This window comes from Ictidomys tridecemlineatus, chromosome 2 (genome assembly GCF_052094955.1).
Source record: "Ictidomys tridecemlineatus isolate mIctTri1 chromosome 2, mIctTri1.hap1, whole genome shotgun sequence".
In the NCBI taxonomy this organism is placed as follows: domain Eukaryota; kingdom Metazoa; phylum Chordata; class Mammalia; order Rodentia; family Sciuridae; genus Ictidomys; species Ictidomys tridecemlineatus.
The window spans coordinates 225,191,451-225,218,909 of record NC_135478.1 but is presented as its reverse complement, the minus strand read 5'-3'; the positions used below and the strand labels follow the sequence as shown (position 1 = coordinate 225,218,909).

Genomic DNA, 27,459 nt, shown 5'->3' with positions numbered 1-27,459 from the left:
CTCTGAGCATGTGCACAGTAGTGCCCTCCAGACGCACGGCCAGTGCCTTGGTGCAGGTGAGGCCGCTGGCCCCGCAGGGCAGGTTCTGGGCAGAGACGCTGAAGCGGCCACTGGCCTCTCGAACCAGCAGGTACTCGCAGGCTCCGGGGAAGGTGAGTGTCAGCCCATCAAACGTCACATAGTGGGGGGCACCCGATGCCTGGCACCATCCACTGCACAGCTGGCCTGTGCAATGCCACTGTCGGCCCTGGCACACACTGTGGGTAAGGGACAGGGACAGAGTCACTGAGGAAGGGACCTGAGCTGTAGCAGGGGAGGCAACTGGTCCAGATTCCTGCGACTCCAGATAGGACCCCAGTGTGGAAGATCCCAGAGATCCCCAGTGCCCAGCCCAGCCCAGATGCCCTACCCCACCTATCACCCCAACTCATTCTAGTGGGGGGGAGCATTGTGTTTGGAGAGCCAGTAGTCACAAGGCCAGAAGGGTGTCGATCAGGGGGGCTGGGCATACCAAGTGTTGCAGTTGTCCTGGATGGTGGCATTAGGTGGGTACCACTGCCCACTGTGACGGCAGGGACAGAGATCAGGAGGCACACAACGCTCATCCTGGGCAGAGAGTGGGGACACTGTTTTGGGCAGCTAGGGGAACAGGACAGTGCCCTGGTGCTGGGAAGGCCACTCTGGTGCCCCATCCCCTCCCCTCCCAGCCTCACCAGCAGCACGGTGCCTGGAGGGCAGACACAGCCATCAGTGCTGCCCATGGGGCACGAGTGGTTGGCACTGGGGCTGTCACAGGTGAGGAGGCAGGCTCCAGGAGCATGGACAAGTTCCCCAGGGCAGAATGCACGCTGCAGGGCGCAGTGGTGGGCGGTACAGTTCCAGAGGCCCCTCTCCTGGCAGATGCTACGGGAGGGTGGAAGGGGAAAGAGCCAGGTCCAGCAGAGATTCAGCCTCCAGGCCGCTGGTCTGCTCTGGTGAGAGTCTCAGGAACCCAGACACTGGGGACCCAGGCACCAGATCCATTTACACTGAGCGGAAACCCAGCTCTGATGCCGGAGCCCTGAGTGCTGCACCTCCCAGCACCCCAGCCTGCGATGATCAGCCCCTCCTCTCCAGCCCTCCCTCTTCAGCCCACGTTCTTTCTCTTGCCCCCCCCCCAAGCCATCACCCTCACCAGCGATTGCAGTCCTTCATGGTGACACTGCCAGGGCTGTAACGATGGGCTCCAAGCTGGCAGGAGCACAGACTGGGGGGGACACACTGGCCCTCAGGGTCCCACAGCAGGCCAGGGGGGCAGTTACAACCAGCCACACAGCCGGTCAGCTCCTTACAATCCTCTGGCTCTCCGCAATGGTGACCACACACTGGAGCGCACTCCTGGTACTCTTGGCCACCAGGACACAGGACAGCTGGACCCAGGGACATGTGCATATCAGGAGCATAGTCAACCCCTCTGGAGCCTACCCCCGCTGTGCTTCCCCAGGAAGAAAAGCCCAGGAACCCCCTAAGGTCAGAGGTTCCTGCCCTCTCCAGCTTCTCCTAGAAGGGGCCAGGAGGAGGAGGTGGGAGGGAGTGTGAGGTAGGGCTGCCTGGGCAGGGGCTCACGGCAGAGAGTCTGGTTCCTCCAGGACAGCAGGGCGCCCTCCTGGGCACAGCGGTGCGCATAGGCAGACAGCACGGCACACAGGCAGTCCCTGCCAGGGGCACAGCCACACACTGCCGCCAAGCAGCGCAGCTGGAATGGCTCCCTGTCCACCAGCCTGTGGCAGTCCTTGGGAAGAGAGGAAGCGGGGCTCTTCCTTATGAACTCCTCATTCTCTTGGGTCCCCATTGCTGCCTCCCTGTGACTGGTAGGCCACCCCGGCTACCTGGAAGGCTGGGCCATGCAGGATGGCACAGACTGCCTCTGCAAAAGCAAGGTGCTGGGAGTGTGTGCTGCAGGGGAAGAGCAGGACACTGTCCCCAGAGGAGCACTTTCCATTGCCTGCCACCTGGAACCTGCTAGCAAAGTCAGCAGTGCTGGTCTCCACATCCCCAGCTGGTGTCAGGAAGTCATCCTGCTGGTTCCAAGTGAAGGTGCCACACAGACCTTGGACCTGGGCCGTGGAGACGATGTGGGACAGTCACATTCAGACTCAGCATAACCTTGCCCAGCCTTTCACCTGCCTCCTGGCACACCTGGTGGGCATGGTGGGGGGCCAGGGTGATGTAGGCTGCAGGGTCAGCCACTCCCCAGAGGACATGGACTCCTGGCCAGCGTAGCAGCAGAAAGGTGGAGGAGGCTCTGGAGATGCTGAGGCCCGCAGTGCCAATCCAGGGCAATCCCACATCCTGCCCGTCCACCAGCACAGCTCCTGGAAAAGGAGCCTGATGATGGGGTGGCGGGGGGAGGTAGATGGATGGGGCTGCCAGAACAGAAGGACTTGGGTAGGAGTGGGAGGGCCTGTATCAGAATGGGACCATCAGAGTGACCCTCAGAGGCCACCAGTCCCACTGAGACTCCCCCTATGGGAAGTCTGGGTAATGATCCATCTTTATTGGGGGGGGGGGGAAGGGCTGGGGTGAGTGAATTGTTCCCATTTCCTCTGGTTTTGTCTTGTGTGAAGTGGCTATGATAAGCCTGTCTTGTCCCATCTGTGAAAGAGGATTACAAGGATAAATTTCTTTGGTGGCCTTGAGGTGGCCATGACAGCAGGACCTTTACTGGAGCAAAGGAGGATGCCTGTTAATGCCCCCCCCCCAAGAATTAAACCCAGGGGTGCTTAACCACTGAGCCACATCCCCAACCCCTTTTTATTTTTTATTTTGAGACAGGGTCTTGCTAAGTTGCTTAGGGCCTTGCTAAGTTGTTGAGGCTGGCTTTGAACTCCCAAACCTCCTGCCTCAGCCTTCCAAGCCTCTGGGAATACAGGCATGTGCCACCATGCCCGGCTTCAGTGTCCAGTTTTGCACGTCTTTTTCCCATTGTGGCTGGCACAAAGAGCTGGCACAAGAGAGCGAGGAACTGACCTGGGCATGGGGGAGTTGGAGGGACAGTGGCTTAGAGGGGCCTGCCTGGTCTGGTCATGATGAGATCTTTTAGATTTTCATAACAGTATGACTTGTGTTTTCCCCAAAGATGAGGCAGAAGAGGCCTCGGGACACGTCCTCAGGACAGTGTGTCTTCCTCAGAGATGGGAGGGGGCAGTTGAGGCAGTGAACTTGGCTGCAGAATCTGGGGCAGAGTTGTTGGGCTCTGAAGGGTGGGGAGTGTGGAAGGCAGGGGCTGGACGGTACCCAAGTCTTCTGGGTGAGAAGAGGGGACAGTGGGCGTGGCAGTCACTCTGAGGCTACCTGAGTCTCTGAGCTGAATGTGGGTATCCCCCAGTGAGACAGAAAGGGCGTGGAGGCAGCTCCCAGAGTCGCAGTCCCCATGCTCCAGCACGATCAGCAGCTGCCCTTTCAAGTAGTCCTAGGGACAGACAGAGGAACACAGGGCTGGGCAGACCCTCCGTTTCCCTGAGGAGGCCTCTGCAGATCTTTAGCCTCATCCAAGGCAGCTCCTACCCATGTGGGAGCTTTCCAGCCAGACAGACACTGTGAGAGATGGGGCTTGATCCTCACCAAGATTAGCACACACAAATGCTTGTGCAAGTGTGTGCATGGGGTTGCACGAGTATATGTGATTGCACATTTGTTTGTGTCTGCATGAGGGATGGATGATTCCCATCTTTCCTCCCCATGGGTAGGACGTTACACTCCAAGTGACTTACACTTGCTAAATCCATGTGTGCATGCCTGAGTGTGCTGTGTGCCTGCCTGTTTGTGTCTGTGTGCATACAGGTGTGTGTGTGTGTGTGTGTACCCACTGGTCTTTGTGTGCCTCAGGGAGATGGCCGCTTGGATCCTACTCAGCCAGTCTCTATGCCCCACACTGCTCATGAAAGGAGGGGTGCAAACAAAAGAAGGTGAGTGGTCCACTACTGAGATGGGGACCCTGGATGAATGGAAAGGAATGTGATCTGTGCTGACCCTGAGAAAGGACCCATCTTTATTGGGGGAGGGCTGGGATGGGAGAAGGGTCCTTATTCCCCCTGGGGTTGTCTTGTTGAAGTGGCTCTGACAAGCCTGTCCTGCCCCATTTGTGAAGAGGACCATAAGGATGGCCTTCTTTGGTGGCCCTGAAGTGGCCATGACAGCAGGACCTTCACCAGAGCCAAAGGAAGGGGTGGGAACCCAAAGAGAGGCTCTGGGGTCTGGGGAGCTGGTCTTTCTCCAGCATTGTCCTGGGCTTTTCCTTGCAGGGCTAGGGTTTTGCTTTATATTTATTTATTTATTTTTTTTGTGTGCTTTCCCTACAGCCCCCCTCCCCTGGACACCTTGGGGAGGGACCCTTCTCTGATAAGATCCCTTTCCCAGAGTCGGTCCTCTACCCACCTGCACCAGGCTGTAGTGGCAGCCTGAGTGGCCCCGGAAGAAGAAGCTCCGCCCATCAAAGGTGAGGTAATGCCCATCGCCACCTACTGCACACTCAGCAGGACACAAGGCCTGGGCACAGTGCCAGTGGCCATCCTGGCACACACTGTGGACACATGGGTGGGGCAGGGCAGTGTGGCATCAGTCCCACCCTGGGGTGGGGAGGCTAAGCTGGAGTCAGTCCCCATACCCTGCTCCCTTGCCTCTCTGATGTCCCCACCACCCCTGGAAAGGGTAGAGGTCAGCTGGTCAGGGCTTTAAGAAAGGCCATCAGTTATGTCAGCAGAGATCACAGGTCACTGTGACCATGCCAGGAGGGAGCACAGCCAGAACAGCCTGGCTGTTTGGGGAAGGCAGGTTTCAGAGAAAACACAAAGGGCAGGACCAGAGACAACCACGCTGCTGCCACCCCATCAAGGCCTGAGGACCCACCACGGGTTACACAGCTGGTGCACAGTGTCGCCAGGGGCATAGCGCTGGCGCCGATGGTAGCAGGGGCATCTGGAGGCAGGAACACAGAGGGCACCATCCCAGAAGAGGCCAGGTGGGCACTCGCAGCCACTCACACACTCTTCCCTGCAGGACCCTTCCTCTTCCTGGCCCACTGCCGAGCAGCTGGGGGGGCAGGAGGAGACGCAGTCGGAGTAGAGCTGACCCCCGGGGCAGAGACGCTCTGTGGACATAGGAGTCGGCTGTGAGGGGCGGAGGTGTTCCACCAGACCCTGCCGACTCCGAAAAGCCAGGAAGCCAGAGGAGCCAGCTGGGAGGGTGCCCAGGGGTGGCAGTGCCTTCAGAAAATGAGGCCCTTGAGGACCCTCGGTCATTTCCACAGGGCAAGGCGGTCAAGTCGTACCACAGAAGCCAGGCTTCCTCCAGAGCACGTGGATGCGTCGCCTGGCACAGGCCTGGGCATAGTTGGCAAAGGTGGCACACACAGCCTCCTGCCGCCCCTCCTGGCGCCCCAGAGCAGCCCCTGCACAGTAGGCAAAGAGGCAGGCCTCGTGGTACTCATCCGGGGAGACCTGCAGAGAAAGGTCGGCCTGTCAGCTGGCAAGCGCCTTCTCCTCACCAGCACCTCCCACCCGCTGAACTCTGGAAGGGGCCTGTTCCCAGAGGTAAAGCCCAGGACAGGAAGCGGTGTCTTGACCAAGGGACCAACAGAGTCTAGCGGCAGGACTGGGTCGCTTAACTGGCTCCTCTCTAGTACCCTCCTGGCCCCACCCTCTGGACAGTCCCCTCTGGAGCTGGTCACCACCTCCACCCCCACCCATACCTGGGCATGGCACTGCCAGAATGGACTCTCCAACAGCTGGTGGCATACATCCTGGGCTTCAGCTCGCAGCTGGCCAGCATCCATACCTGCCTCTGTGCCCTTCAGGGGTCCCTCACAGCCCTGATCCACCTCCACTGCATCCAGACACCCAGGCTGGGGACAAATGGAGCCAGGCCAGGTAGCAGTGATGAGGGACATTAACTAGGAAAATGACCACTGCCCTCCTAGCCACTTTGAGGCCACATCATTGTTCCCACCATGATATGGGCTGTGGAGGGCAGTGGGGACAAGCCCAAGGGGGAGGCAAGGGACTCAGGGTCACAGACCACCGCAAGCAGGCGATTAGATGATGAACTAACCACCAAAGGTGGTCAGGGATGAGGTTGGCCAAGGTGCCCCTTGATGGTCAGTTCACACAAGACAGCCAGACTGCAGGCAGCACCTGGCACTGAGCTTCCTGTGGGATACGAGGCCTAGCTGCTCTCCCCCTGAGGGTCTCCCCCTGGGAGTCCGTCTGTGCCCCCTTCAGCCAGGGGAGAGCAGGGGAGGAGCCAGGGTGGCAGTCTTACCTCAGAGCTAGGGAGCTTCCAGGAATTCCCAAAGGTGGCAGCAAGCATAGCCAGGCCCCCTCCTGGCTCGGAAAAGTCATCTAAGGAAGGGTGAAGCAGAGATGCTGGATGCTGGACTTGGGGTCCAGTCCCCTCTTCCTCCCTGACCAGCTACCAAGCACATCCTACCTACCCTCGGGCCGGCCATTGTAGAGCCCACAGAGGCCCTGCGTCTGTCCTGAGTGCTCATGGTCCACCGAGATGGACACCGAACTGGACCTGTCCAGCCGCACAACAACCCCCAGGCCCCCGGATAGCACCAGCCAGTCCCCCTGCCACTGCAGGCTCAGCCCTGGGAAGGGAAAGGGTGCCATTCAGCCTCCTGTAGCCATAGTCCCTGCTCACCACCACAGCAGGACTCCAACTACCCAAGGAGGCAGCGGGGAAGGGAAAGAATTCTGACCATTCTAGAGAGCTCTGCGCCTTTCCCATTGTAGACACTCTTTAGACTAAACTACAACACACACACACACACACACACACACACACACACCTTACATGCACCCCCACAGTATACACATACACACTTCATAACCCCTGTGTACACAACACACATGTATACATAATACATAAACACAAAATACCACATACACACACCACACACACATTGCACGTACACATAGCACACAAACACATACCATATATACACAATGCACCACACATACACACACTTCACACAGTACACCAATATACACGCACATTACACATGTACACACACCAACATACACATACGCTCATGCACACACTGGGCACTGGCACACACACACACACACACACACACACACGCATCCACACTTCACCGGCCTCATGCAGTCCCCCTCAGAATGACACTCTCACGAGGGAGGTGGGGAAACTGAGGCTCAGGTAGATTAAGGCGAGGGACTTGCCCAGGGTCATGCTCAGAGTGGGTGGGGAGTGGGAGGCACCGGGCCCCCATCCTGGGGGCTATTCATTTCTAAAGGCCTCCCAATAACGATGTGGGACAGGCAACAGCCCCAATCCCCACTGACCCTCCACAGCAGACCCACAGGGTCCTCACCATGGAGCAGCCGGGGCTCCCCATCAGGGACGAGCTGCCCCTTCACAGAAACATCTCTACCCTGGATCTGCACCTCCTCTGAGCCCATTATCACCAGGACCTGGGGAGATGCACAGTGAAATAGGGTCAGCAACTCTCCCCATCCCCCCACGTCTAGTCCTCTTCTGGGGCCACCCCCATTTCCCTCCCTTACCAGCTGACAGTGCCCAGGTTGTGAACAGTGGTCCCTGGGCCTGAGGTGGACAGCCCAGGTAGAATCAGCAGCTCCTGCCAGCAGATAGGTGCAGTGGCCCAGGAAGTGGTAGTGGCGCCCATCAAAAGTATGGTAGTGGAAGCCTGACCAGGTGGCACAGGTGGCTGAGAAACGCTGGTGCTGGCTCCAGAGCTGACCCACAGCCCCCGGTAGGGGCTGCAAGAGGACTGCAGAGGAAGCATTGCCTGGACACGACACGTCACATGTGAGCTGCTGAGTGCAGGGGTCAGAGGGCCCACAGAGCAGAAAGCATGGGGATAAGGCATGGTTACTCTGGTGGGCAGGGGAGTAGGCAGGATTCCAGAGCTGAAGGCCTGGCATGGGGATGATGGCCAGGATGTGCCCTGTCTGTAGGCTGGGGTCTGCAGACCCACCTGGAAAGTGTTGGCTGGAACAGCTAAGGCAGAGCTGAGAGCCACTGTCCCACCAGCTGTGTCCCCAAGGTCTGGCACAGCACTCTTCCAGGTTTTCTGTTGAAGTATTAGCTGAACCTCCCAGAGGCTGGCACTGCCATGTGGCAAAGCAGTGGCCACCAGGGCTGTCTTCCATAAGGGCTGCAGCATATGGTGGAGAGAATGGGGCACACCCGGACAGTCAGCAGAGTGGCCTGTAGCTCAGCCTGGTCAGTTCCCCTCCTCAGGGAGCCTATCCCCTCCCCTGAAGACGTGAGTGAGGTTAGCTGCCCACAATCCCAGAAGGTACGTGTCACCCACACTGGCTCAGGAGCTTACCATCCGTACACTGAGCGCCCCCCCAGCCTGGACAGCAAGCCCTCACTGTCCGGTTCCATGTGGCAGGCCGAGTTTCTGGAGGTCTGCACCCACCAAGCAGGGGGAATCAGGGAGAGATGTTAGTGTCTAGCCCAGCCCTGGAAAGGCCTGGGACAATGGGACCACTGAACTACTCTCTGAGGGATTTATCACATAATTTTCCTCCTCCTTTCTTCACTCGAAAAGTGAGAATGTCATTGGGGGCAGACAGAGGGAGCAGGCATTGGGACTCTCTCTGCCCCACCCACTGAGGTACCTCTCATCTACACACCCCAGTCTTGTACTTTCTGCTGCCTTTCCCCGAGCCCACCCAGGGCCCACTTCCCAAATGCCTGCTTATGCCAGGTTCTCCCCATCCTCCCCCACTCTCAGGATTTCCGCCCGTCACTCCTTTCCTGCCTGGCAGACAGCCCAGGCTCTGACCCTCACTCACTTGTATATGCGACAGAGCCCAGGTGCTGGAGGCCCGGAGAGCCCCTCGTGGCCACTCCTGGGCAGGTCCAGCCGCCAGCCTAGGCGGGTATAGTGGTAGAGGCTGGCACAGGGCACCAGATCCTCCCTACGGGGGGCCACTTCCTCCTCCACATGGATCGTCTCCGTCTGCTCACACCATCGCCTGTCCATGGATAGGGAACTACAGCAGCTGCCATGTCCCCTTTGTTACCAGGAAGCCCTGTCCTGTGACCCCACTCCTATAAGAGATAACTTACAGGAAAGGTCCCTGAAGTAAGGAAGAGGATAAGGTTGGAGAGAGAAGCACTAGGGAGATCATTCTGGTGCCCAGGGTGTCCCCAGGCCTGGGGCTAGAGAGGATCTTAGCTTGAGGAGTCCCAGTGGACTGCTTACCCATTAGCCAGTGCCCAGAGCATCCCAAAGAGGACAGCAAGGAGGAGCATGTTGCCCACCCCAGTCACCACCAGGGTCTTGTGAGGCCTGGGCTTGGGCAGTGCTGCTGCAGGGGAATAGAGAGGCCAGTGCTGGTCCCCCTACCCCACACTGCTGCCTACTGTGACCTGGAGGCCAATCTGTCCAAGGCCACAGAGAGAGCCAGGCTGTAGGCCTTTTGTACTGGGGAGGCTTTATGACGGGCTTGCACCTCCAGGCACAGCTGCCCAGAACCTGGTTGGATCTGCCCTGACAATCCTCTCAGTGCCAGCTCCTCCTGGAAACAGCCCCTCCCTCCAGTGTGTACGATGGGGATCAAAGCCAGTTGCTTTGAGCCTCTGCTATTCCCATACTTTCAGAGGCTACCACAAATGAACATGGGCTATGGGCAAGCTACCCTCCCTTTCTGGGCCGGTTTCCTTACTAGTAAAAACTTCAGGGACTTCCCAGAGATGCACAGATGGGACTCAGGGACTCCATGAATTCTTTGAAACTGTATGTGTGCATAATCTTCCAAGGACAGTTTCATAATGTGTATTAGATGCTGGGGGGGGGGAGCATGGCGCCATCGAAAGATCGAGAGTTACTGGCTCAGCGATTGGTTGGTCTACCTGCCCTCAAGCTGACTTGATCATGCTCCTTTACGATCTCCTCTGTCCCCTTTCCTGCCAGGCACTCAGGATTTGAGGGCCAGGGAAACTGGATGACCATGTGCTTTCCTCTGTTTGGTCAGACTTCTTAATGAGACGATGATGTGTGGCTGATTGGGCCATCCGGTCTCCTTCTGTGAGGGTTTCCTAGGGTCCCTGGGGTTCTAAATACTAGGGTTTCCTAGGGTCCCTGGGTGGAGGACTGAGGGGAACCAAGAAGGAGAATTTGGGTGGGAAGTGGGGTTGGGGCTGTAAGACAGCACCCCCAACCTGGGTGGGGGCTGAGCCGGATGGAGTAATCTCAGTGTCCGGCTGGGAGAGGGCAGCAACAGGCTCCTCAGGGGAATCCTGGTTACATCCTGGTTACCAGCAGAGCTCTGAGACACTCAGGCTGGAATACGGCCTGGACCTCAGACTGACACACCAGCTCCTAAGCCTGATGTCCCACTGAGTATCCTGAATAGTCATCCCACCTGGGCTGAACAAGAGCTAGGTTCAGCTTCCTTCTGGAACCTGGGGCCAAATAAAAAGGGTCATGTTGAGCTTCTTCCAGGGCTCACAGATAGCTAGGATTGGCATCCTAGACCCAGTAGTCCTGGAAAAGAGCCAGGGTGTGTGGTGAGCCTACTGTTCTTCCAGCCTTTCTCAACGCTCACATATTACTCCTCCTTTTGTGACCTACATGTGGACACCCCTGCTCCAGCCCAGCACACACAGAGGTACACATTTGCTCCCAGGGCGACCTGCAGTCTAATCAGCATCCATTATACAGAAGAGCCTTTCTAAGCTGAATGGGAAGGACCACCTGCTCTTCCAGGTCCGGCTGTCCCTGGGCCTCTCACTCTCACCATCCACAGACATTGTGGACACCCCTGCTGTGTGCTGTGCTACTGCGTCCTACAAGGTCTGCCTTGGGTCAATGTACTCTGATTCCATAGGTGTCTCCATTCCTGTGATTGGGTGCTATAGCCAGGGGCACTTGTTCCGTCCACTAGGGCCATTCACTGGCCTCCCCTTCTCAGGTTTACTCCAGTTCTGGATTCCAGCAGTCATGAATAGGGCATCATTGGGCTTTGGAAGAAACACAAGTCACAGGCAGGAGGGAGGAAGTCGGAATTCAGGGGAGCAGGCAGAAAGATCGTGGGGAGGAGGTCTGCAATAACCAGCTTGAGGAGGACCGGACAGGAGGAGTTTAGGGAGTGGAGCCTCACCGGCTAGGCTGAGGAGAAACTGCAGGACCGGGGCGGGGTCAGCGGCCAGGCCCCGGGGCTCAGAGGACAGCCCTCCACACCTGAGGCCGGCAGGGCCCACCTAGTACAGACGGCCCTCCCCTCTCTGTCACCCCTCCCTGCCCCGCCCACGCAGTCACCGCCCAGCCTCACCCCCTGCAGCCTCAGCGCCAGCCGCCCCTCCTCCCGGGGGTCTCGGCTCAGAACCTCCTCCCCAATTTCTACTGGGGGGCGGGGAAGGCCCTCTCTCCTTGGGCCCCTTTCCACCGTTCTCGCAGGGGGTCTCAGCTCCAGCCTCGGGAGTCTAGGCTGGAGGGAAGGGGTCTGGGTGGATCCGGGTAGGATCGGGTGTAGAGCGGGACCGGCAGGAGTTTCTCAGCCCCCCCACCCCCCCACTGCCCCACGGTCAGCCCGTCACGTCTCTGGCAGGACCGCGGTGGGGCCACAAACCCGACCCGTACTCGCGACTTAAAGACTCCAGGCTCCCATCCGAACACGCCCCCTCCTCTTCCCGGCAACTCCTCACCCCTCCCGCGCTCCACCTTTCCCCGGCTCCTCCCTCCGAGGCTGCGAGCACCCTCCCTCGCAGCCCGAGTGCCCTACCTCCCCGGTCTCCTCTCCCTCCTCCCCTCCCTCCTCCCTCCCTCCCCCTTCCCCCGGTCCAGAGCTCCCACTTTCCGTCCTCTCCCGCGGGCGTCGGGCCTCAGGACCCTCACCTGCACACCTCACCCCGCGGTGCACGTCCCTCGACCCCGCTCCCCGAGACCACGGTCCCGACCTCCCCAGCCTGGTGCCTGGGGCTCCGCTCCCGCTTCCTCGCTCTCTTCCCCCTTGAGGGCGCCGCTGCCCAGCTCCCTCTCCCCCGGCGTTTTTCCTTCCCCTCCCCGTGAAGTTTCGGGGCTGTCAGTCTGTCAGTCTTTCGGGCAGTCGGCACCCGGGCTGCAGGCAGCGGGCGCCATTGTGAGCAGAGCCGGCTCGGGCAGGAGGCCCGGGCGCCTGGGTCCCCGCGGCTGGCTGCAGCGCGGCGACCCGCGGGCCCGCCAGGTGAGGGCCGGGAGGCTCCGGGCGCCGGCGGCCCCGCCCGCCTCCCCTTCAGCGCACACTCAGAGCCCGCTGCGTGCAGGTGACAGCCCCCGGGGAAGGGGCGCCGGGAGCGGGGCAGGGATGGGGGAGGGGCGCGGGTCGCCGGCGAAAAGGAGGGGGCCGAGCCGGGGGGCGAGGCCGGAGGGGCGGCGGCGAGGGTCGCGGAGTGCAGGAAAGGGATCCGGGAACTGGAGAGAAGGGCGGGGGCCGGGTGGGAATCGGTGGGAAAGGGGCGGGAGGGTCCCCAGGGGAGGGAGTGGGGAGTCTCGGGAGAGCGCAGGGAGAGTGGGAGTGGGCCGAACGGGAGCGGAGGAAAACCGGGCGCCCGGGATCGGCTCTTGGGGAGGGGCGGGAGAGCAGGGCGCTGACAGGTGAGCCCCGGAGCCGGGCAGCGGCCGGGACCCGGAGTGACTCTGGAGGACACCCGGAGGAGGGGAGGTGGAGTGGGGTCTGCTCGGGAGGAAAACTTGGGGGGTGGTGAGAAGTCAGTGGGGAGCAGAAACAGGGACAGGACCACTGAGAGGGGGTGTTGGGGAGAAAGGGGCTCGGAGGGGAGGTGGGGTGGGGAGGGGCAGGGCCAGGGAGAAGGTCGGCAGTGAGCTGGGTCGGTCCGGTAGCCCCAGCCTGGGGCGCCGGGGACCGGGGAGCTGGGGAGCGGACTGGAGGGGGAGGGGAAGAGCGGTTCTGGGGACCGGGAGGGGAGGGAAACGGAGCTGGAGCCTGCTGGGGAGGCCGAGGGGGAAGGGAGGCGGGGGCCGCGGAGGGGAAGGAGAGCGGCAGGGGGGAGAGGGGAGGGAGGGGGAGGGAGGGCGGTGTGGGGGCCGGAGGAGGGCTGGGGAGGGGTGGAGGGAGGGAACCGAGGTGAAGAGAGGGAAGGAGAGGAAGAGAAACCAGAGTGGGGGAGGAGAGGGGGAAGGGAGGGGCGAGCAGGGTGGGGGAGACCAGCTGAGAGCTGGAGGGCGGGCGTTGGGGAGGAAGGAAAAGAGGAGGGGGAAGGAAGGCAGAGAGTGTGCAGCCGAGGAGGGGGATGGAGCGGGGGAGAGTCGGGCGGGCGGGGAAGGGCGGCCCGGAGCCCAGGGAGGGGGAGGGGAACGGAGCGCTGCCGGAGACTGCCCGGAGCGGAGGGTCAGGGAGGCGGCGGCGGCGTCAGGCCGACCGGAGGGGGCCGTGAGGGGTTGGCCCCGCCGGTGCGGGCAGGGGCGGAGCCGTAGGGGCGGGGCAGGGGGAGGGGCTCCAGGAGGCTACCCGATTTGGTGGGGAGAGAGGGCGGAAGGCAGAGGGAGCCGGGAGAGGGGAGGGACAGAGGGAAGGCTGCAGGGGGGGAGGGGGAGGGGAGCCTGCTGGGGGAGGGGGGGGAGCCCACAGGGGACCGAGCCGGGAAGGGGGTGCCAGGAGGGGTGTTCTGGCCTGGGGGTGTCCTAGCACAGAGCAGCCTCATGGGGAAGGGAGTGGTTTTGAAGTAGGGGCTTTTGGAGAAGCCAAGACCATTTCCTACCTCTAACGAGGACTCTTCTCTGATGGGGAGCCCCCACCTAGTCCTAAACTGACACTCCCTCCCCTGCCGGCTGGCTCCTGTTTCACCATCTCCTGCAGTGACAGCTGGAGGACCCAGGAAATGAAGTTTCCCACTCCCCACCCTGGTTTCCCACCCTCCACCCTCTCCCCAGAGAATGGTTCCTGCCAGTCCCCAGGCAAGGACACTGGGGGTGTGCTTGGGGTGGGGCTGCCAATGAACTGGGGCTGGCTGGAGAGACCTGCCAGGCAAGGGTGGGTAGGTGGGTGAACTGATTTCCAGAGTCAACCAGAGCTTGCAGAAATGGCTTCAAGCCTTTCTTCTTGGGCCCCCCATCTTTAAAGGTCTCTGCTCTTAAATTCATACTCCCTTATTTCCCTCACCTGTTTGGGGACATCACCTTTGGAGCTCCTGGGAAGAGCTAGGAGAGAGAGATTGGACAGAGCTTCCTGCCCAACCTATATGGTGGCTGCTATACTAGACCCAGGTGGAAACTGGCAGGAGGAACCTGACAGCAGTCTTTTCTCCTTAGGGTCTGTGACCTGGTCCCCAGGAGGGGCTACTCCCTGTTGCCATGAGAGAGACTTTGGAGGCCCTCAGCTCTCTGGGTGAGAGAACTGAAGGCACTTGGGGGTGGGGTGGGATTAGGGGGCATCTACAAGGCATAGAGTAGAGTTCTTCCAGAGGCTGAGCCCTGGAGCCAGAGGCCCTAGGGGCCTGTAGGACAGCATCCTTTCAGGTCACCACGTATGTTTGAATGCCCAGAGGAGGGAAGTTGTGCTAAACTGCAAGTGTATATGGGGACTCACTCAGCACTGGGACTTAAACTTATTCTCTCTAAAGCTATTCTGTTTCTTCCTTCTATCTTTGATTAATCTCAAAGGAGCTGAGATTGATACCTGGTCAGACTGCTGGGGAGCCTGGGCTGTTGTCTCTTATCACTATTATTGGGAAGCCCTATCCTTGAGCAGGCTAGGAAGGGGAGGGCCCCACTTCTGATCATCAGTTCTGTACAGTATGGTTTACTTGGAACCATTCTTCTATCTGTAATAGGATTCTCTGTGGGACAGCCAGAGATGGCCCCCCAAAGTGAGCCCAAGGACAGGTCTCATAATGTCCAGGGGCAGATGTCCTCCTCCAGTGAAGAGAGAGCACTGGGTACAAGCTCAGGTATGTAAATGGGGACCATGTAGGATGTCTCAGGAAGGAATTTTCCTTCCTTTCACCACATATTGTTAAGCACCTACTATATGGTGACTGCTATTCTAGACAATTTAGAATTCCATCAGGACCAATAACCCCTACCTTCAAAGAGCTTAATCCTAGAGTGTTCAGAATCAACTAACAATAAATGTAAAAGCAAGAGAAATGATAAGCTACCTTAGAAGATAAATGCTGTGCAGGAGAGAATAAAGCACAGTGAAGGGCTACAGGTAGGGATGAGGCCCTTCACTGAAGGTCCCCTTCACTGAGGGTGAAGAACAAGCCTCACTGGGAAGGAAAAATTGGAGCAAGATTTGAAAGAGGTTAGGGAGGTGGCTAAGGGAATATCAGGTAGCGGCAGCCAGGATGGAGTGCTAAGGCAGGAACAGGCCTGGCTTCAACATTCTGATCCTTACCAATGATTTGCCTTGGACCTGGGGTCCCTCAGGGGTCTGGGAAGTATAGTCCTGCTGTTAGGAGCCTCAGGTAAGCCTCAGGTCAGGGGCCCTTCCTTGCTTTCACTACCTCACATACACATATTCCAGAAATTCCTCACTTATGGCTCCTGCAACCTGCCCACCCTTAGCAGCTGCCCTGCTTAGAGGAGCCTGAGGTTTCCCCGGGGGCAGCTGGGAATTCAGACCCTGCAGGTATGATGGGAGACAGAGTCCTGTGGGTGGGGATGGGCTGGGGTTTCAGATGTCCCTGCTTCCTAGCTGCAGTGGGGACCTTCATCCATCTGTGATGCTTCTGGAGGCCTTGAGGTTTCCTCTTCTCTCCCAGGGCATGAAGCCCCTGGTCCAGAGGAAGGAGCCCAGACAGAACAAGCTGAGGCTCCCAGCAGAGAAGGACAGGCATGTACTCCACAGAAGGCTGAGCCTGTGGGCTCCTGCTCAGGTGAGTCTTCCTGTTGCTCCATCCACCAAGAGGCCTCACAAACCCCATTCCCTTGAGAGACAGCTACTCCAGGCCCTTCCAATCAAGAAGAGTTCAGACCCTGGACCCTTTCTGCTGTAGAACTCCGACACCTAAAAAGAATTACACCCTATAGACTATGGAACCGAAGAGGCTCATCACCGAAGAGAAATATACCTTGTTTCAAACCTTGCTAGAAGTCCTAACTTCCCCTCTTCATCTTCCCTGGTCTAATCTTAGGCTGTTGATCACCTGAATTACAGTTGCCATGAAGATAAAGGATGTGGATCAACTTTTCCACTGTCTCTCTCCTACATTCTCTTCTCCCCAAACCATCACTGATCTTGTTGGTACCAAGTTCTTCAAGACTATTATAGTAAACTCATCTCTCCTGTACCTAAACCTACCCATCACTTCTTTCTCCTGCTACTACCTCATCACCTCTTGCTTGGTTGACTGTTTTAGTCAGCTTTTTTTTTTTGCTGTTGTGACTAAAGGATCAGAACAATTGCAGAGGATGAAAAGTTTATTGGGGACTCACAGCTTCAGAGGTCTCAATTCATAACAGCAGGTTCCATTCCTCGGGGCTCAAGATGAGGCAGAACATCATGGCAGAAGAGTTGGCAGAGGGAGGCAGCTTACATGATGATCAGGAAACAGAAACTCCACTCTCCAGATACAACATATATACCCTATAGCCCTGTCCCCAAGGAACCACTTCCTCCAGCCACACCCTACCTGCCTCCAGTTACCACTCAATTAATTCCATCAGAGACTAATTCACTGATTAGGTTAAGATATAACCCAATTATTTCTCCTCCTGACCTTCTTGCATTGTCTCATATATGAGCTTTTGGGGGATATCACATCTAAATAATAACAGTGACATTTATCCAACAAAGATTTATCTAGTCCCTACTATGCACTGACTGTGCTGAGTGTGGTAGGAAGAGATAGGCCCTAGAGGTGTACAGACATACTTACCCACTGAGCACTCTAGGATGGACTACCCCCTCTCCAGGACCTTGTGATCTGTTCATCTATAAACAAGGATAACAATAACTTCATGGTTGTTGTGAGGTTTATAATGGTGTATGGCTAGTGTTTCATCTATAGTTGGCCCTCCATAAATGATGGCAATGCTCATTTTATTATACATTTATAATACAATGTATCTACTCTTCCAGAAGCTAACATGTAATTGAGATGGCATCAGTGTTAACCAAGATGAAAGATTAAAAGAACCAATATAAGAGTTGCAAATAGGAAAAGAAGTGTCAGTGCTATAGAAGTTTAGGGTGAGAGATCCTTATTTTGACTGGATCTGTCAAAAATGTTGCTTTGTAATGCATCTTGAGAGAGGCATAGACTTCAGCTCAGAAGCTGGCTGGGGTGCAGAATGGAGAGACAGTCTAGACTGAGAAAGGACTTTGAAGCAGAAAAGGTGACATGTAAATGGGGTTGAAGGAGAGCAGTGTGGTGGAAATAAAGCATTCTCACCTAAAAGAAGAAAGTTGGAGTAGATCTGAGTGAGCCTCAGATGCACCTACAACTGGCTAAATCCTGGGGGGAAAAATAACCTATTGATGGTTCTTGAATAGAAGAGTGACACAATGAAAATGTGAGGCATATCACAGTATGATCAATAGACAGTTGTTTGGAAACAATAGATTAATGGAAGAAACTGGGAGTAGATGTACTTGTAGCAGTCCCTGTGTAATGTAACCAAGGCTTGGGCTGTGAAGGACTTTAAGGGCCAGAGAGGAATTCAGATCATTTGGTCCAATGGTTCTCCAGCAGAACTGGGGATCTTCTGGGGGCTTTAAAGAGAGAAAACAGATCCATGGGCCCTTCTCCTACAGATGCATTTATGAGAGTTCCTCAGGAACTCAATCCTGCCTTTGGGCCAAGGCTCTCCCCAGGGCCCTCCCTGCTTCTGGAGAGGCTGACAACATTCACCAATTACCCAGGTCCTATAAACTGAAGGGAGCAGCAGGGGGAGCAGTTAAGATGAAGGAACTGACTTTTAGGGTGCCCTGGTACTCTGTGGCCAGACAAAGGTAGAGAGCAGGAGGTGTCAAGGCCCAAAGGTCTCCTTTTGGGAGAAGATATACTGTTCTAATGTTAACACCAGCCAAGGATAGGTGTGGGAAGGTCAGGTGTTTGGCAACAAACCTGCAGAGCTGCAGCCGATTTTTGGGACACCCAGGGGAGCTACTCAACTGGAGACACGGTTCCAGAAAGGAGCTTGCTGGACAGCAAGATCTGGGGCAGCCACCCAGAGCCTGGGAGAAAAGTCACGGAAGGGGGCAGGTGTTCATCAGCTTGGCAGGCTGCAGAGCAGGAGGAGAATGAGAAGAGTTTGGGATTTGGTCATTCCCGGAAACTTTTGGGGTAGAGTGGAGAGAACAGAAGCCAGATTGCTGGGCTCCTGGGAGGCAGTACTACTGGCGTTGAGCTTACTAGACAATTCTTTTTTTGACTATTCATTCAGGAGACGAATGGATGATTCGGAAGGTGAAGGTGGAGGATGAGGAACCGGAGGCAGGAGAGGCGGTCGAATGGCCCCAGCATCTCTCGCTACTTCCCAGCCCTTTCCCAGCGCCTGAACTGGGACATCTGGCTGCTGCATACAAACTGGAGCCAGGGGCCACGGGGGCATTAGGCGGGATCGCGCTGTCCGGGTGGGCCCCGATCCCGGAGAAGCCATATGGTTGCGGGGAGTGCGAGCGGCGCTTCCGGGACCAGCTGACGTTGCGGCTGCACCAAAGGCTGCACCGGGGCGAGGGCCCCTGCGCCTGCCCGGACTGCGGCCGCAGCTTCACTCAGCGCGCCCACATGCTGCTGCATCAACGCAGCCACCGCGGGGAACGGCCTTTCCCGTGTTCTGAGTGCGACAAGCGCTTCAGCAAGAAGGCCCACCTGACCCGCCACCTGCGCACACACACGGGCGAGCGACCCTACCCGTGCGCCGAGTGCGGCAAGCGCTTCAGCCAAAAGATACACCTGGGTTCGCACCAGAAGACCCACACAGGCGAGCGGCCCTTCCCCTGCACTGAGTGTGAGAAGCGCTTTCGCAAGAAGACGCACTTGATCCGGCACCAGCGCATCCACACCGGCGAGAGGCCCTATCAGTGCACGCAGTGCGCACGCAGCTTCACGCACAAGCAGCACTTGGTGCGGCACCAAAGGGTGCACGAAGCAGCTAGTCGAGCCCAGCCCTCTCCCGACGCGCCTTCTTCGCCGCATTCCCCCGCAGAGTCCTCCACCCCGTCCCCTCCTGGACCGAAACCTTTCTCCTGCTCTGACTGTGGCCTGAGCTTCGGCTGGAAAAAGAACCTCGCCTCACACCAGCGTCTGCACCGCAGCGAAGGTCGCTCCTTTGGGTGCGACGATTGCGCACTGGGAGCCACCGTGGACCCTGCTGCCGCCGCTGAACCCTCAGCCTGCGTGCCCCGTGGGCCAAGTTGTGGGCCAAGTTGCGGCCCTGCGTCGGGCACAGTGACGCCCCAGCGCACCCCCTCGGGCGAAAGGTCTTTCTTCTGCCCTGACTGCGGGCGCGGCTTCGCCCACGGACAGCACCTGGCGCGGCACCGGCGAGTGCACACGGGCGAACGGCCCTTCGCCTGCGCGCAGTGCGGTCGCCGCTTTGGCTCGCGGCCCAATCTTGTCGCCCACTCCAGGGCCCACAGCGGCGCCAGGCCTTTCGCCTGTGCTCAATGTGGCCGCCGCTTCAGCCGCAAGTCGCACCTGGGCCGTCACCAGGCGGTGCACACAGGCAGTCGCCCCCACGCCTGCGCCATCTGCGCCCGCAGCTTCAGCTCCAAAACCAACCTGGTCCGCCACCAAGCGATCCACACCGGCTCCCGCCCTTTCTCCTGCCCTCAGTGTGGCAAGAGCTTCAGCCGTAAGACCCACCTGGTGCGGCACCAGCGCATCCACGGCGAAGTGGTGCACCAGGCCTCAGAGACCGACCTCTCCGCCCCAGCCTGGCCGGCTCCAACAGAGGTGGCACCGCCCCCGCTCTTCTTCTGAGCCCAATTCTCACTAGGATCCTTCCTTTGCTCACAGATTCCAGAGAATTGTGCGCCAGAGGGCCTGGGCTGCTGCCGGAGGCCTGCATTCCTTTGGCCACCGTCCTGTCTTCAGCGTAGGGAGATGTCCGCAAAGCCTACCCAGCTTTGGCGTGCACGACACAGATAGTGCAGAGAGAACGCCTGCGACTCATGTGGGAAAGCAGACGTTTCCTGGGTCAAGAGCCGGCTGGGTGGAGAACCTCTACCCAGAGTGAAAGAATCTGTGTACTTCAAGTGGTATTAAAGTTCTAATCTGCAGTTCTGGGACTGTTACCTGAGCTGGGGAAGGCAAGCCTGACTCCTCCATCCCCTCCCCACCTCCATGCGCAGGAAAAGCCTCTTCCCTTTTTGTCACGGGATGGTTGCATTTAGCCCCCTGCCGTTAATTGGCTTTTCCAGATCAAATGTTATATGCTACCCTGGTTCTTGCTTCTAGTTCAGAAATTTGGCAGAACGAGATCTTCCAGCACATTCCATTCCCCACATGCCAGGAACTGAAGACTAGGGCTGAAGGGAAGGCAGAGAGGGGCCCCTTGCCTTTGGTCATTCCCTAGAGACCAAGGGGCTTCCCAACAGTAGCCTCACCTGTGGCCGCCTTGGGCAGTGAGGAATGAAGGCTGCACACTCTCCACCAGGTGCTCTCCTGGTGAGGGGCGCCTGCTCAGGAGCCTCCCTAACTGCATCTGCCCAGCCCAGGCAGCTGTGTGAGCTGGGGCTGGCTGGCATGGAGGGGAAGGGCAGGGGAATGGGGCACTAGATTTAGGAATGAGTAGTCTTAGGTTTGACTGCTCCTCTGTGTCACAGGGGACTTGGAGCCCTGTGTTTATTCCTCTGGACCTTGGCTTTCTCATTAAAATGAGAATTGATATTGACAAGGGCTGAGACCCTTCCTGGTTTAAAATCACTAGTGCCAAAAAATAACCCTAGCAAACATTTAATGGGTGCTCATTGTGTTCCAAGCATGGCACTAGGCACGGGGAACAACATGCAGCAAGAGAGCAGGGACCCTGTCCTCACAGAGCTCACAGTCAATGTAAGTGCCATCGCAGGGTATACACAGAGGCTTTGCGAGTGCATAGTAAGGACATCTAAAGGTCTAGGGGAAGCCAAGGGAGGTTGGATGGGTGAGGGTGCTGCTGAAGTGAGGTGTGAAGAAGGCAGGGGAAGCAGGAGGTGGAGCCAGGTGCACGTGGGAGAGGATAGTATGTGGGAAGTCAAGCAAGGTCCAGCATGGCTGGAGGGGATGAGAGGCCAGAGAGGTGCCTGAGAGCTAGAAAGCCTTTAGTGCATGTGCAGGAGTCTAGAATCTATCCAAAGAGTGGGGGACCACAGCAGGGTTTAGGCAGGGCAGGGATGTGGCCATGTTCACATGAAAGGATTAGGGCTGAAGGGTGAGCCTGGAGGCCTGCACTTCAGTTGTCCATGTGCCAGGTAGTGGTGACCTTGGACCATGATTTTGTCAGATGGGATGGAGAAGTGATGATTTCAGGAGATACTTAATAGGCAAATGGTATAAGACTTCTTGAGGAGGAGTGGGGACATTGGTGAGGTTGGCCTGATTTCTGCTTGAGGAACTAAGTAGATGACAGTGACTTGCCCTCAAGAAGGGTTACCCAGGAGGAGGAGCAGCATGCTGGGTGACCAATCTTGCACCTGCTGAATTGGTGTGACCCATTAGAAATAGATCATACAGGTGCTGAGGGTAGGAGAGGGCTGGAATGGAGACAGGTGGGCCTGAGAACCATCCATGTGTTTTGAAAATTGTGGGGGTATGGGTGAGCTCCTCAAAGAATTCAATGTGAAGTGAAAAAGAGGAGGCCTGGATCAGAACCCTTTGGAACATCAGGATTAGGGGATGACATTGAGAGAATCCTATAAAGAAGATTGGGAACTTGGAGGGTGTCAGAGAATAGAAAGGAAGACCCCGAGAGGGGACAATGAAGGAGCCAAGGAAAGAGCGTCAGGATGCAGGAAGCAGGACAACTGAGGAGAGGTCACAGGAGTTAGGACATCAGATTCCTGGGATTCACGTCCAGGTGATCATTGGCAGAAGGTGAGAACAGCATCGGCGCTGGGGCAAACTCAGAATGCAGTGGCAGGTCACAAAAGCCAGGTCCAAGAGCAGGTGGAGAAGATGGGACCTGGATACAGATGAGGCTGGATGCTAGATGGGAAGCCTCTTTTGCTGTAAGGCAGGGGGGGTGGGGTGGGGCATGAATGCAGGTCCAACTATCCTGGCACAAACTATTTACTTTAGAATCACATATCAGTATGTCACAGTGCTCTGAGAAGCAAAACGCAAATTTGCTATTTTCATACAGAAAAGAATTTTTTTTTATTAATTAGCTGCAGTCATGAATGAGTAGGTGACTCCTGGTTAATGTAGGGGTGGCCATAAAAAAGCACCCCCAGGATATTTTAAATATCTGGAAATTTCACATAAAAATCTGAGCTTCTAGCTCCTCTTATGAAAATTAGAAGATTTGGCAGTAGAAGCCCGTCTCCTTGGACTGAGGGATGGGAGTCTCGCCACTCCTAAGGCCTGGCTGGCTTTTGTCTCTGAAACTGCCTACCTGTCTTTTTAGGCAGTGACTTGTGATTCCGCTGAAAAGTAATCTCACAGACTTTCCAATTCAAACACAGGAAAACAACATTTGCGTTGGTGATACTAATGCCTTTCCTTCTCTAAACATTCTGGAATTCTTGAGTAAGAACAGCTTTGAGATCCTGTGTATTCGGTGAGACCTACCACGTGCCAGATATTTCCAGGATTTTGCCCTCTCGCAAAGGACAAGGCATATCTTTGTCCTTTGAACTTGTTTACAAATAGTCCATATGCTTAGTGTCAAGCCTGGTGGGGACCCAAACAGAAGATGTGTGTCTCAAAAAATGTGCCCTGTCTGCAGTGAAGGGCTGAGGTTCCTGGAGGCTTTCTGTAGGAGTTCTAGATGCCATCGATAGTGGTCTCATTGGAATCAGCACATACCCCATGCCACCCTAGGTATGAGCCATCCCAGGTCCAACTATCCTGGCACAAACTATTTACTTTAGAATCCCATATCAGTATGTCACAGTGCTCTGAGAAGCAAAGCGCCAATTTGCTTTTTTCATACAGAAAAGAATTTTTTATTAATTAGCTGCAGTTTATTTACTTTTCCCTAATATTGTCCCCCGCCCACACACACACACACACAAAAACGTAGGTAATGAGTATAGAGTGGCCATTGTGTGCCCAGTATGTACTAGGCCAGGTATAGACCACAGACACCTATCCGTAGGAACTTTCCTTCTGGTGGAGATGAGACGTCTATGTCCATGACTGAACATAATGCTGACGGCTTTCCAAGGACTTTGAACACCCGAGGGAGCAGACAGACCTTGAGGAGGAGATGGGTAAAATGTGGAACAGCATAGCTTGAGTTTGGATTGGTGCACAGCAAAGAAAGGGAGAGACCAAGCTCTGCCTGGTGGTCCTGGTAGCTGATGGTGACCTCTGCATTCCTGTCTCTCCTAACAGGTTAGAAAACTTTGTTCCATCTCTTGAACGTGAGGGAGATTACCAAATTCACTCACCCAATGTAGATATCCAACAAGTTCCCCTGGATTATAATAGCCACTGCAGATAAGAAGCACGGGGGGGGGGGGGGTTGACCCCACTAGGCTTCAACCTAAGTCTTTATCCATGACTTAGTTTTTATCAGGATCTTCAGTTCTCTGCATCCCAAAGACACAAATGCATGTAGTCCACTTCCTGTTGTTACAATGCAATATCTGAGACTGGGTAATTTAAAAAGGAAAGACATTTATTTTGGCTCCTGGGAACCCAACATCAGTTGGCCACACTGGTGAGGGCCCCATGCTGCTTCATAACCTGACAGAAGCCAGAAGGGCAAGTGGATGTTTGTGAAAAGCTCCAAACACAAGAGGCAACCTTGTTCTGTAATGACCGTTCTCACAGTGACTGAAGCCAGTCCTACAAGACAGGGAACTCTCTACTGAGAGGAGCATCAACCCAGTGAGAAAGGCATTGATCTCTCTAAAAGACCTAATCTTTCCCTGAAGGCATCGCCTCCCAGCACCACGGTGTTAATCACGTTTCACTCTGAGTTTGGGAGGAGACAAACCATGTTCACATCACAGCACACACTGCCACCCATCTCGGAGGTGTGAGCTGGGCGTCATCTATCTCTTTGCTGTTAGTTTCCAGGATTTGCACGGCCATAGACTCAGGTGCTCTTGATATTTGATAGCCAGGGACTCACTCGTGTCCAGTGGACACATTATCTCTTCTGTGTCCTTTCTCTGGGTCCCTCCCTTCTTTCAACCCACACTAGTCTTCTAACCTCCTTCTGATTTAGATATGCAAGATGGGAGGAATCTGAAATGTAACTCAGCCCATAGTGTTCTGCTGGCTGTCTCGATGGGCAGAGGTGGGAAACGACAGAAGACAGCACGGCCCTCCTCTGTGGGAGGTTAGGAGCCCAGAGACTGGAGCAGAGTTCTAGTTCATAGAGAGTTCTAGTTCATATGTCTCTTGCCGGTTTGGGATTTTCAGCTCATCCCTAGGCTCATCAGGCTCCTTAGCACATAGGCACCAATTAACAGGCACCCAAAGTATCCATAAACTTAGCTCCCCAAGTTGCTGCTGCCTTTTCAATTTGAGGAGGAGGGGAAGTGGTCAGTGAACGAGCCAGCCTGTGTGTTTGCAATAAGCCACACGGGCCATGGATTGCATTGTGTTGGAAAGATGCCCGGAATGCTGCTTCCCATCTATGTGACCCCATGTCTGGGGAACTAATCGGTAATTGAGAGGGTGTTTGGCAGGGGTGGAGAGGGTGTTTGGCAGGGGTGGAGGTGGAGCAAAGTGAAGTGAGAAGACTTTAGCAATACTCTATCCAGACTCTAGTGAAATAAACCTGTCACGTGATTCATAGGACGCAAGAATCTTCCTGGGTGACCCAATCTCCCGCATCTCCTCTCTCTTTGTCTGCAGGGTTCAACGTCAAGAGGAGACATCTGCAAAACTAAGTCAGAAAGATTCCATCCAGGTGTGTCCAACTTGACTGACTCAGGCGGGGAGGAAACTCTGGCGTTTTAATCTGTCACTCATAAAGATTGACTGAGCTTTCAACTCGACCCAGCCCTATGCAAATGTAGAGAACAGAACAAAAGCTCATGTGCCCTGGAGTTGATTGTTCAGATGTATGACACACTTGTGGCTCACTTATGGGCCCTGCATGCCGGGTGCTGTGGGAGGCTGAAGTAAGAGCCATAGTCTCTGACTGGTAAACCCAGGCTGCAGCTGGAGGAGAAGGCTGGGTTTCATGATCCACCTAGACCATCATGTGTAGTGAGCTGGGTCTATGTATTGCCTCCTATTCTTCAGGAGTGGACAGGGGTGGTTTAGGAAGGGAGGAGGGATCCTGGGGGAATCTTGAAGGGTGCTAGGACTGGAACAGACAAGGAAGAGGCACAGGAACCCAGAATCAACACAAGACCACTGTGCCGTGGGCTCAGGACACAAGAGGTCGGCTGTTTGTAACTGTAGGTTAGGGAGAAGAAGGACTTATCGTGCTTAGTGTCAGTGCAGAGAAAACCTTCCTCTGCAGGACTAATAAATATTGGAGGTGATAAGTATGATGATTACTCAGATCTTCACACATTGTGTGTGTGCACCAAAAAATCACACCCCATCAGTGTGTACAGTTATTAGCGTCAGTTTAAAAAACTGAAACTCTGTACCCATTAAACAGCAGCTCTTCATTCTCCCCTTCGTGCTGCCTTTGGCAAACAGCATTCTATTTCCTGTCTCTATGAATTTGACCAGTCTAGGTATCTCATATAGGTGGGATCACATAATACTTGTCTGGATTATTTTACTTAGAGTAAAGCCTTTAAGTTCCATCCATGTTGTAGCATGTATCAGAATTTCCTTCTTTTATTTATTTATTTATTTATTTTAGTGCTGGTGATCAAACCCAATTTCCTTTCTTTTTAAGGCTGAGTAATATTCCATTGTACATCTGTAATACTGTTTGTTTACTGATTCATCTGTCAATGGACACTTGGGTTGTTTCCAATTAAAGGCTGTTGTGAATAATGCTGCGGTGAACAGGAGTCCTTGTTTTCAGCTTTTTTGAAAATACATCCAGAAGTGAAATTACTACATCATATGGTAATGCCATTTTTAATTTTTTGAGGAGCTACCACACTGTTTTCCACAGTGGCCATACCATTTTACAGCAGTGCTCAAGTGTTCCAATTATGTAGTCCCCTACCACATTATCTATGGCTTTACTTTCTGTGGTTTCAGTTATCTGAAGTTTCAGCTACCTGTGATCAACCACAGATTGAAAATATTAAGTGAAAAATTCCAGTAATAAAGAGTTAATAAGTTTTAAACTGTGCAGTGTTCTTCGTATGTGATTAAATCCCACACCTCCCTTCCCACCCTTTCCATGATGTGAATCATTCCTTTGTCCAGTGTATCCACAATATATATGCTACCCACCCGTTAGCCACTTGGTAGCCATCTCCATCACTGAATCAACTGTGGTGGTATTATAGTGCTTGTGTTCAAGTGAGCCTTACGTAATAATGGACATGAAGTACAAGACTAGTGATTCTGGCAATTCGGATATGCCCCAAAGAGGCTATAAAATACTTCCTTTTAATACTATCACAAGAAGGGTCAACACAATACAGTAAGATAATAAAAGAGAGACCACATTCATATAACTTTTATGACAGTATATTATTATAATTCTACTATTTTATTGCTTGTTATTGTTGTTAATCTCTTACTGTGCCAAATTTACAAATCGAACTTTACCATGGATATGTATATATAGAGAAAAACACAGTATACATAAGGTTCACCACTATCCATGGCTCCGGGCACCCATTGGAGGTCTTCGAACCTACCCCTGAGGACAGGGGGACCACTACATCCTGGCCAACACTTGATAGTGGCCATCCTATGCATGTGAGGTGGCATCCCATGGAAGTTTTGATTGGCATTTCCCTAGAGCAGGGACTTTTCAACACCAGACTCTACTGTCCCCTGGTGGAGAGGAGCCTCACAGAGCACTCACAGACTCGTGGGTGGGTCCAGTGGGTCAGAGTGTGACAGGAGTATAAAAAAGGGTCAAGCAACGCGGAGCAAAAAGCCATGAATGATGCCTGGTGGGTCAGGAGGCGTCTCTGAGGAGACAGTTAACTTGCCAGGATTGCAGGCTTCTTGGGACTGGGTATCCAGCCAGCCAGGCCACCTAGTCCCACTAACCTGCAGCATGCAGGTGTCTGTCTCCTGGGAGAGGAGAGAGTGTTCCTTCCTCCACACCAGGACCACAAGTAGCCAGTGGGGGGCGGGGGTGGAAGAGACCTGAGAAAAGGCCACTGTGGCTGGGCTGAGGCCTCACCTCCAGGAGTCAATGGCAGAGACACCCCAGGGCACAGGTGCCGTCCGTGTCAAGGCTTGGACCTCAGCCACTGTTTCAAACATTTA

General features: G+C 55.3%; 2 protein-coding genes across 8 annotated transcripts in view; one reads left to right on the top strand and one right to left on the bottom strand.

Moving 5' to 3' along the window:
* The window catches only part of LOC101972385 (SCO-spondin), a 55,397-nt gene extending 41,242 nt beyond the window's left edge, over nt 1-14,155 (bottom strand). The window contains exons 1-22 of the mRNA XM_078027965.1: nt 14,142-14,155; nt 13,402-13,486; nt 11,879-13,077; nt 8,832-9,014; nt 8,360-8,442; nt 8,003-8,182; nt 7,569-7,813; nt 7,376-7,475; nt 6,470-6,628; nt 6,298-6,377; nt 5,729-5,881; nt 5,309-5,477; nt 4,888-5,128; nt 4,417-4,561; nt 3,334-3,451; nt 2,179-2,354; nt 1,869-2,096; nt 1,606-1,771; nt 1,175-1,409; nt 714-903; nt 512-606; nt 1-257 (exon numbers count right to left, since the gene is read on the bottom strand). Of these exons, the coding sequence (XP_077884091.1) occupies nt 1-257; nt 512-606; nt 714-903; nt 1,175-1,409; nt 1,606-1,771; nt 1,869-2,096; nt 2,179-2,354; nt 3,334-3,451; nt 4,417-4,561; nt 4,888-5,128; nt 5,309-5,477; nt 5,729-5,881; nt 6,298-6,377; nt 6,470-6,628; nt 7,376-7,475; nt 7,569-7,813; nt 8,003-8,182; nt 8,360-8,442; nt 8,832-9,014; nt 11,879-13,077; nt 13,402-13,486; nt 14,142-14,155 (4,501 nt within the window). The remainder of the gene's footprint in view (nt 258-511; nt 607-713; nt 904-1,174; nt 1,410-1,605; nt 1,772-1,868; nt 2,097-2,178; nt 2,355-3,333; nt 3,452-4,416; nt 4,562-4,887; nt 5,129-5,308; nt 5,478-5,728; nt 5,882-6,297; nt 6,378-6,469; nt 6,629-7,375; nt 7,476-7,568; nt 7,814-8,002; nt 8,183-8,359; nt 8,443-8,831; nt 9,015-11,878; nt 13,078-13,401; nt 13,487-14,141) is intronic.
* Nucleotides 12,073-20,210, top strand: Znf467 (zinc finger protein 467). Of its 7 annotated transcripts, none has more exons than XM_078040785.1 (5): nt 12,073-12,206; nt 14,291-14,366; nt 14,812-14,928; nt 15,745-15,858; nt 18,371-20,210. In XM_078040785.1, the coding sequence occupies exons 2-5, from the start codon at nt 14,333-14,335 to the stop codon at nt 19,909-19,911; spliced, it is 1,806 nt and encodes a 601-aa protein (XP_077896911.1). In that variant the 5' UTR covers nt 12,073-12,206; nt 14,291-14,332; the 3' UTR covers nt 19,912-20,210. The 7 variants fall into 7 exon arrangements, with proteins under 7 accessions (XP_077896911.1, XP_077896910.1, XP_077896915.1 ...); XM_078040784.1 differs by having other exon boundaries at nt 12,149-12,285; XM_078040786.1 differs by lacking the exon at nt 12,073-12,206 and adding an exon at nt 12,562-12,616.
* The last annotated feature ends 7,249 nt before the right edge of the window (nt 20,211-27,459 follow it).